The 10,225-nt window shown below is 36.3% G+C and overlaps 1 protein-coding gene across 1 annotated transcript in view; it reads right to left on the bottom strand.

Moving 5' to 3' along the window:
• The window catches only part of LOC134546332 (uncharacterized), a 314,337-nt gene that overhangs the window by 10,956 nt on the left and 293,156 nt on the right, over window positions 1-10,225 (bottom strand). Inside the window, exons 2-3 of the mRNA XM_063389098.1 lie at window positions 3,491-3,641; window positions 995-1,052 (exon numbers count right to left, since the gene is read on the bottom strand). Of these exons, the coding sequence (XP_063245168.1) occupies window positions 995-1,052; window positions 3,491-3,641 (209 nt within the window). The remainder of the gene's footprint in view (window positions 1-994; window positions 1,053-3,490; window positions 3,642-10,225) is intronic.

The following is a 10,225-nucleotide window of genomic DNA, read 5'->3' as shown; positions in this document are numbered from 1 at the left end:
ATAATGGATAAACGTGTGTATTTTAATGTTCTTTCGTGTTCTACTTGGCAGCAAACAATACACGTGCAGTACCATTTACAAATTTTGGACCATGTGATTAGTTTTTATGTATAAAAAGTTTTGCATTTATTTTTATTATCATTTCACCTTTAAATTAAAAATGTGTGTTTTACTGTCTTACTTTGAACTTATAAAATAAATGTAATTAGTGATTAAATTAAATGTTAGAAGTATAAATTTCAGGACACTATGCTTGGGTTAGATATGTGTTCCAGAGTTAATACTGGACAATATGTGCTTATCTGTAAATATTGAACTATTTAATACAATTATTTTTTGTGCAATAACTATTTAACATCAATATCGTCAGGTATTTTTTGATATTACAAATTGTGGTATTACATAGTGGTAAATGATTCCTTAAAAACTTCTTAATTTTTTTATTGTACAAGAGGGTACGAACCATGTAATAATAACTAAAAACATTTGCTCAACATTTTACGTCCATTAAAATTAAACTTAGTAAATATAATTAGGAACTATTGGTGACAAAACAAATACAAGGGAAGTATCATGTTAGTGTTTCAGAAAGATCCCTTAAAATAATAGTAATGACGAGAAAATAATAAAATAAAAAATATGGCGTGTGAGAACGTGACTTAAGCATTTACGAGAAACGAACCCGTAATATACTGGTGAAGTGAGAACAGTAACCACTGGGCTATCCACAGTTACTGAGGCATAAATATATTCCATTATATGGGATTTATGTACGTAAACATCATCATCCTTTATTGGTCTTTTGTGAAAAAGAAAATAAACTGATAACTAATGAAATTATTTTTAACATTTAAAATTTTAGGCAGTTTAAATATTTCAATTTTTGTGAGAATTTAGGGTGAAGAATATAACTTGAAAAGGTGAAATTTAAACATAAGGAATACTTTCAGACTATCTCAGGAGTGAACAATAATAACTTGAGACTGATACTCACGCTTTCTATTTTTTCGTCCAACATCCTAAAGAAGTCTACTTGACTGGAAGATATTTCCCTGGAAGAAATCAAAGTGTAAAAAATATCAGTTCAAAAACATCAAAAATACGTAGTTTCTATCTTACTGTTACCATTCTTTATTTACGTGTCTATGCAGTGTATGCATGAACGAATTTAACTACAACCTTGAGAAACTTTAAAAAAATTATATTTTTGTAACAATAAACAACAAATAAAAAATTCCCTTTTGGGACAGCCTACAGAATAGGTAGATTTCAAAGAATCCATTTCTTCTGGAAATGTTCTGGGTACATCTATAAACTTCTGGTACATTTTTAAAACTAAATGTATACAACATTCCACATGTTCTCTAATATAACAAAATGATCCATTAAACAAAAATTTTCTCAAGTTTTAGGCAACCAAAATGTTTAGCATATTTTTAACTCAATGCATCCACTATTGAATAGTTTAGAACGAATTTCATATAATGACTTTTTTTTGTACCTTCGAACACTATTTTTAGTTCCTTGAAAAAAATACGTGTCGTATGAAAACTTGCTTCGGACAAAGGTTTGAGATAATATTGAAACGTTTAAAATAAATTTGAATGAATTTGATAGTAAGGAAGTTTTAAATTTTTTTCTTTTTCAACCCCTTTTTTTCGGTAATAGTAGGCCTACGTCTTATCGAAAATTGTTTCAGCCAAATTTATAGTATGTTTACACTAAATTACAACCAATATGATAGTTTACTTACTAAATGAGTTATGATTCTTTTCGTTTTCAACAATTTTTATTTCCAGCCCTTGCAGTAATGGTTGGTTACATAAAAATTTACTTTAAACAAAAGTTTTAGATAATATTTAGAAAGTTTAAAATAAATAAGAATGGAATCGATAGTGTACATGGTGTGGAAGTTACGATTTTTTATTTAAAACCCTGTTTTTTCAACTCTGTTCAGTTAACGGTTTGTTTTATCAAAAATTGTATCAGATAAATTTTTTAAATAATTTTAGAATGTTGAAAATAAATTTCATAAATTATTATAGTTCACCTAATAAGGGAGTTATTAATTTTTTGCTCTTTCACCTCTGTTTTTCCACCCTTTACAGGCCCTTTATTTCAGACAAAATTTGTAGATAACATTAAGAAGTTTTACAATAAATAAGAAAGAATTTAATAGTAGGTATACATGGTACGAAAATTAGGATTTTTTTTCTACCCCTGTTATTTTTCAACCTCTTGCAACAATGGTTTTTAATAGTTTAGCAAATTTTTTAAAGAAGTAAAGAAAATTCATTCTCCACCATTCCCCGTATATGGCTTTGTTCAAATAGAACCTCACATATGTCTGTCTTATCAAAAAAATGTTTCAAACAAAAAGTTCTGGATAAAAATTATAAGATTTACAAACAATATGAACGGATTCTATAGTATGCCTACTAAGGGAGTTATGAATATTTTTGTCCTCCAAACCCGGTTTTTTCCACCCCTTACAGTTAAAGTCGATCGCATCAAAAACTGATTAAGACAAAAGTTTCTGCCATTACTCCTACGAGTTATAATACGTTAGAACGGATGTGATATTGTCATGTTAAGGGAGTTAAGCGATTTTTCTATTTGTCAAAATACCTTATACCCATTTCTACCCTTTTGTTTGGAGTTCATCCATTAATGAACTCGGCCGAGATTTTCCATTACTTTATTTTATATATCAGTTTTGGAGTGATTTGTGAAATAATACGGCTGTTGTGCCCAAACACATGTGATACATATATTTTTGAATTGACAGTTTTGGGTTTATGGACCACGAAACTAAAAACTATATAAACAAATTCTGGACGTTGCAGAAGAAGTATTTTTTAAAAATCTACCCAAATAAGTCTGTGCGTGGCCGTCACGGGCGCTAGAAGCGAAACCTCACACATGGCGGTACAATGTCGGTATTACAAGACACAAAAATAAGGGTTTAGGTGTTGAATATGCTACACATGTATCCTAACCGTATTCAAAGTGTACGATAGGTCACGGCCAGTCCCTTATTTTTAAGGAACGGATTTTGGTGTCATATCCGTTGCCGTTCTGCTGCCCATATTCCGCGCATGCGCAGAGTTCACTTTTTCGTTGGTTTCGCCCAGATGGCTGAACCTGCATCTGGCCCCATTAACTCGTATAAAGTCATTTTTGTGATTATCGCGGGACGTACAAAGCGTGTTAATGTGCAAAATGAAAATTTATGATAGCGAAAGTATCCTGTAATACATTTTGTAAACTTTAATGGTCATAAAATTAAATAATGGCAACTTTAAAAGTACTCGAGAAAATTAAAATTACACAATTTAATTCGCGCGATAGTGCTGCTGTCTGCAAATGTATCGATGGTTGGAATGCATGGAGACTAGTGTCAGCCTCGTGCAGGACACAGTTACCTAGCAGGAACAGGGCTAGGACACGTCCTGCAGCACCGCCAGTGCTGCACAGAAGAGCAACTCACGTGTGTGCGAGGAGCGGTCCCGCGGAGACCTGGCGCGGCCGGCCGCCCGTCAGCTTGTCGTCCGCCTCGCAGCCCGCCGCCGCCGCCGCCCCCGCCGCCCCCGGCACCCCGTCGGCGTCCTCGGCGTCCTCCTCGCTGTCCGCCTCCGTGTCTGTGGGCCCGTACACTCAAACATACCACTCCCACTAACCAGGGCAAACACAGGACGAAACATGCAACTCGGAATACGAAACAGCGTAGTTTCAATGAAAATTCAGTTATTTGGAATTACGAAGAAATCTTCGTTTATTTCAGTTAAATTCTTCGTTGAAAAGTACGTAACTTTACTGTAATTTCTAACAGTGCAGACTCTGAAAGCTATACATTCTTATTAAATTAACAACATAACTATTGAATCACGATCATCTAGTCTGGTGCTACACGCTTTGTTTGTTAAGTCACAATATTCGGTTGTCAAATTGTGAATGTTAACTGAAGCACCTCGAAAAAAGCATAAAAACAAGAAACAAATGCGACACAATTCTCCTGTAAAGTAGGCACTACGCGACTGCTGCTTGCGCGCATGCACAGCGAATTGCCTACGATACCAATGTAAGGGGCTTTTTAATGAAGGGATATGTAATAGCTAGAGACCTGTAAAATCCGCGATTTCAAATCCCTAAAGTATAGACTCCATGATCCTCTATGCACTCGTGCAAATTACATCTGCTGATTGGTCACCGACTCGTAACACATGTTGACTGGAATGATCGTGATTCGCTAATTCTTCTGTTAAAGATTTTTCATTGGCCCCGAGTCCTTCAGATAAACTGTGGCCCAATAACTGAAGCAAAATAATGTCAAAAGTATTTGGACTCTATCCTATCGCGAAATGAATCCGCGAATTTTACAGGTCTCTAGTAATATCAAATAGTGTAGGAGTACACTATAGTAAACTTGAGCCTTTTAACATGGCGAATGTTAGACTGCAGCGATACTAGCGACGCGGCCTGAAGAATACCCGCAAAATAAAACATCCCATGCAATAAAATGAGCGATTTCGGCACAGATTTTCTCTGGTATTTCTAAAACTTATTGTCCCAGTGAATTTAATTTGAACTACATACGTTTGTATTAGAACAGTGTATTGATAATCTAATAAGTTTTCGCAATCTATAAAAATATATTGACTTTAAAATTTTGAAAAATGACCTAACTTTAAAAAGAATAACAAAAGAACTTAGATTATACAGCTTTAAACTATGAAAAATGCATATCTTCAAATATGAATTATTGAATTTTTTATTGTGTTAATGATTCTGCGAAACGTGATAGAATAATTTAATTTCTAGAGAAGGTTCTCAACTGAAAAAACAGAAAGCTCCAAAAATGGTATTTTTATACTACTGTCCCGAAAAAAACACCCTTAAGTATTTTTAATGTCGCTTAATTAAACCAACCATTTACAAACATTTATAGTATTTCAAATGCAGTTGAAATAACTAATATTTTTAATGTAGCTAACTAAAGCTAACCAATTATTTAAACGATTTTGCAGTATTTTAAATGTAACTTATTTTAACCAACTGTAAACTACTTGGAAAACATAAATTTATTTTTAGCAGTCATCAAATAGAATGAGAGGAACTCATATCTTATTTTAATTTTTTTAGAAGAGCACCTGCTCTAGAAATTTTCCTAAAATATAATGGAAAATGCTATTAAAACAGTACTCTTTTTTTAAAAATTAAACATTTAAAAGCATTGCTTGTCGCAGATATGTGATATTTTAATTATAATTCATACCACGTGATCTTATTTAGCTTTGTTTCCAGAAGTAACAAAATAATTTTTTATGGGGCGGGAAAGGAGTTTAGGGGTTTTTGCGGAATCTCACGTACACAGTGATCTTTCTCTAGTTTATAAATCACATGTAGACAGTAACACTCATCTTATTTTGAACGTCAGTTGTGCAAATTTAACCACGAAGTACCCAAATTACGCTTTAAGGGAGGGGGAAGGGGTATGGGGTTGGTTTTTTTATAAATATTATGTAGCCAAACATTCATCTTGTTTTGAAGCTTAAGTATGCAAAATTGTATCTATATAGGAATAAAACTGCTGATTTGTATAAAAACAAACAAGCACGCAAACACACAAATAAACTCTTATTTATATGTATCTATATACATATATTTACATATTCCCATTCAATCATATTGATTGTGTTAAGATTTATTTTTATTATAAGTAAAAAATAAATGTTATGCTTGCCTAGTGACAAATATCTTAACCAACGTACTGAGCTATGCATTAAAACATATTATAACACTTAGTTAAACAAATAACAAGTAATAAATTATTTTATAAAACTATAGTGTTTAAATGCAACAATAGATTATATAAGAAATACTACAATTATTATTTGCAATTGATGGAATTAGAACCTCAATTTTTAAATCTGCAACCACGTAGGCCTACTTAGCCACAGAGCTAACTAGACCAGGATAAAAATGTATTTTAAAACTTGAGATTTATATATATATATATATTTTTAACTATTGAAAAAATCTACATGCCTGAGGCAGGGTCTACATGGACTCACAGGAGCCGGCTGCTCTGTCGTTCCTTGGACCAGAGCACCACGAGAAACCCACAGGCCACGGCAACGCCCACCACATTACCCACTTCCGGAAGTCCGGGTTCGAACCCTGACTGCCTTGGTGGGAGGCGAGTGTTCTAACCACTCAACCACTTCTTTTTTGTAACTATTAAAGTTGATAAAATGTATTCCAGAATAGTTTTACTATCCCCAAGATCTACTTAGCACATCGATACACTTGTAGCTGTGTATGTTCGTAACGTAGATAACATTTCATGTTGTCCTCGGTGTTCTCGTTGCTCGGCAGCTCGTGCGACGCAGACTCCATCAGCCGCGCCGGTGGCTGAGTCCTGTTGTGTCCCAATAAGGCAGTGCTTGTTCGCAACTTTACCCGGACGTCTTGGAAAACCGGCCTTACGGCGCTGCGCGACACCGGCCTGTAGCGCAGGAGTGCGCCTTCTCCGAGGAGGGAGACTGCTTGAGTAACGAGTCAACGTACTTACTTCTTGGAGCTAAACTTAGCCACTTATCAAGTATTTACTGTTTGTGAATTATTTGTAACTAAACTTTACTATACTCTAAGAAATACAACTGATAAAGAAAAGTTTTTAACTAATATTTTCCATCTGCCGTGGCTTGGAATGGAACAGTTGTGGTTATTAAACTAGAAGTAAAGTTTTAAATTCGGTCTAATTTTATAATATTTGCTTGGAAGAAGAAAGCTTGTTTCCAGTTGACTGCTTTGGCATTTAAGCTCTGCCAATTTATGGTTTTTATAATCCCATCTAATAACTACACTTTTTAATATTTCATTTGAGGACGCTACTGGCAATGAATGGTAGTTTTACGTGACATGTTCATGCACAGGGGCTTAAAGCGACGGTGACTTGAAAGATCGTAGTGGGCACCGCGCCAGTGCTCAGTCATGCCTGGTGCTGGGATAAAGCCACGACCCTCGCCTCAGCAGCGCAAGCCAGCGACCTCGGCCATGTGAAGAGCTTCCAGGGGCGTGTCACGTGTTGCCGTGTGTCTTTGAAAGGTTGTACCTTTTTATCACTTTAATATGCTTACGTAGGTCTTAGGTACTGCAAAATATTTAATTATTTTGTTAAAAGACCCGCCTGAGATATTGTTTGAAAATAAAAAAAAACTGGTATCTACCATAACGTACTCACATCATTTCTCTCGATTTGTTGTAACTTACTTCGTGAATTGCAGTAGGTCTCGTTTATGCGTAGTGAGTTAAATTACGTTTTTACTGAAGCTAAAATTAATTTTGAGAGTTATAACTAGTAATTTCCGAAGTGTTTTTAATACGGTGTTCAGTATAGCGATATGAAAATGGGGTCATGCATGTAATCTAATGGATTGGAAACAAGCAGAATTTTAAGCCGCTCGGGAGCCGAGAGTAATGAAGTCGATTGACTCCTAAATGTAAGATTTCGTGCCAACGATTACAATTTTAACTTCCATTAAAAATATTAGCAGCTGTTTAGAGAGTACAGTATCCGTGACAGTAGAGATGGACATAGAGATTTCCAACAGATTATACCATCATTCCAGGCGAGTGAATAGCATTTTCCAGTTCGTTACTGACCGACCATCCCAGCCCTATTGTATTCTGACGTAAATATGCTTACCAACACCAACCTAGAGGATATTCATTAGTTTAATAAAACAAATCAAACATTCATTATTATCACTTTAATACATAATTACTCCGAGGGGCCTTTTTGAACGACTCTTCTCTCTCCACACACAACTCTGTTATTTTATGAGAAACAAAAGAAAGATTCAATTACAGCCAAGTAGAATATTTATGATGTATAAACATCTCAGGTCTCGGTATACGGTTATTTCGTGAATGGATCGGAAGTCGCATGGAACGGAAATGTGTAACCACGGTGCTGCTATCTGTGGCGGATGGCGCAAACCAAAGTTCTTAGAGACAAAGGAAAACTTTGTAGTATTAACAGTTTAATGAATTTTAATAAGATGGGCAGTATTTTAATAAAAACTTGTCGAAAATCAGGTCTCCAAAGTCAGGGGTTTAGGATTTTTTCCAAGTCTTTCTCACTTTTATCGGAGCCGTTTCAATATATAGTTTAAAATTGTGCTCTGTAAATTCAATGATTCGATAGTCGATGTAGCTGCTTCATCGTCATCATGCTTCCTTTTTAGGAGTCCATCATTTTTACAAAGTAGGAAAGATCTACTTGAATTCGGCTGGAATATATTCTCACTTTTCACGTTAAGGATTCTTCCATTGTCTTCATTTTTCCGTAAATCATCAACCTCCTTCAATTTAAGTTCTTTGTCGAGATCGGAAGAGCCAAGAAAATTATTGTCGTAATGCAGATCACTCTTCCTTAGGCTTGGACTCCCAAAAAGGAAGCATGAAGACGATGAAGACACTTCAACATCATCAACATCGAATTATTACGGTAAATTGGGTGAAGACGATTCCTTCTACGGTGATTGTTACAGTGACTCTGAGGCTGTTGACAAAGACATAGACTATGATGAAGCACCTAAAGCTGCCAAGATCGAATAATGTGGCGGTGTCCTGAGACCGAAACGGTGGAAACGACGTGATATATTAAATAAATCTGATCAAGCTTGTGATGATCACCGTCTCAAACATGAAAGTTACCCTGAGGTTGGTGGTAAAACGGAAGACACCAGAGATCATAATATTTATTATAAACGTGCAAGGAAGATGGTGGTAGAAGAGAATGATTACACATCATGGAAAGATCCAAACATATTGGTTGACCGGGTAAGACTTCTACATGGTTCGCTTTGTGCAGGAAACTATTCGTGCATCAAAGAAATATCCTTCATACTCAAGGAACTGAGGAATGCTGGCTACATACAATAATGACTTGTTATACTTGCATTTGTATAATGTAAAGAAATAAAATAAATAATTTAAATTATAAGAATTAAATGTTTTTATTTCTTGTATTCTGATTTCTAACTAAGACTTAGATCTCGTAACTTGTGCTTCCTTTTTTCCTTTTTTTTTTTGTTGATGGAGCTTCCAAATGTGCTGCCTTTTCGATGATGGTGCTTCCAAATGTGCTGCCTTTTCGTTGTCGGTGCTTTCAAATGTGCTGCCTTTTCGTTGTCGGTGCTTCCAAATGTGCTGCCTTTTCGTTGTCGGTGCTTCCAAATGTGCTGCCTTTTCGTAGTCGGTGCTTCCAAATGTGCTGCCTTTTCGTTGTCGGTGCTGCCAAATGTGCTGCCTTTTCGTTGTCGGTGCTTCCAAATGTGCTGCCTTTTCGTTGTTGGTGCTGCCAAATGTGCTGCCTTTTCGTTGTCGGTGCTTCCAAATGTGCTGTCTTTTCGTAGTCGGTGCTTCCAAATGTGCTGCCTTTTCGATGACGGTGCTTCCAAATGTGCTGCCTTTTCGTAGTCGGTGCTTCCAAATGTGCTGCCATTTCGTTGTCGGTGCTTCCAAATGTGCTGCCTTTTCGTTGTCGGTGCTGTCAAATGTGCTGCCTTTTCGTAGTCGGTGCTTCCAAATGTGCTGCCTTTTCGTTGTCGGTGCTGTCAAATGTGCTGCCTTTTCGATGACGGTGCTTCCAAATGTGCTGCCTTTTCGTAGTCGGTGCTTCCAAATGTGCTGCCATTTCGTTAACGGTGCTTCCAAATGTGCTGCCTTTTCGTTGTCGGTGCTTCCAAATGTGCTGCCTTTTCGTTGTCGGTGCTTCCAAATGTGCTGCCTTTTCGTAGTCGGTGCTTCCTATTGTTTTTCCTTTTTTGAAGGTGCTTCCAAATGTGCTTCCTTTTTTGTTGACGGTGCTTCTATTTTTTTAATGTTGTTTTGACTCTAGTATTATTGTAAATGGTTCTTGATTTGACTAGCGTATTATTCAAACCGGTTAATGTATATAAACGAGTCCTAGACAGCAGGACGCTCAGTTTGTTACTGCCGTCGACGGTGTACGGATCACCTAGTTTGTTTCTTCTGGTGCATAAGTCGTGTAATTGCCTGTTCTTGAGACTTCGATGGCATCTTTACCGACTTTAACGTCGTACTCGATGGAGGATGTAACATCGACTACGGGAACCATGACGTCGGCGCCGACGATGTTGGAGCAGATCCCGTTGGCAACGCCTCTGACAACACTGGAGGAGATTTCAACAGA

The sequence above is a fragment of the Bacillus rossius genome, chromosome 1 (assembly GCF_032445375.1).
Source record: "Bacillus rossius redtenbacheri isolate Brsri chromosome 1, Brsri_v3, whole genome shotgun sequence".
Taxonomy (NCBI): Eukaryota; Metazoa; Arthropoda; class Insecta; order Phasmatodea; family Bacillidae; genus Bacillus; species Bacillus rossius.
The sequence above is the reverse complement of the archived record's forward strand: the minus strand, read 5'-3'. Positions and strand labels throughout refer to the sequence as shown.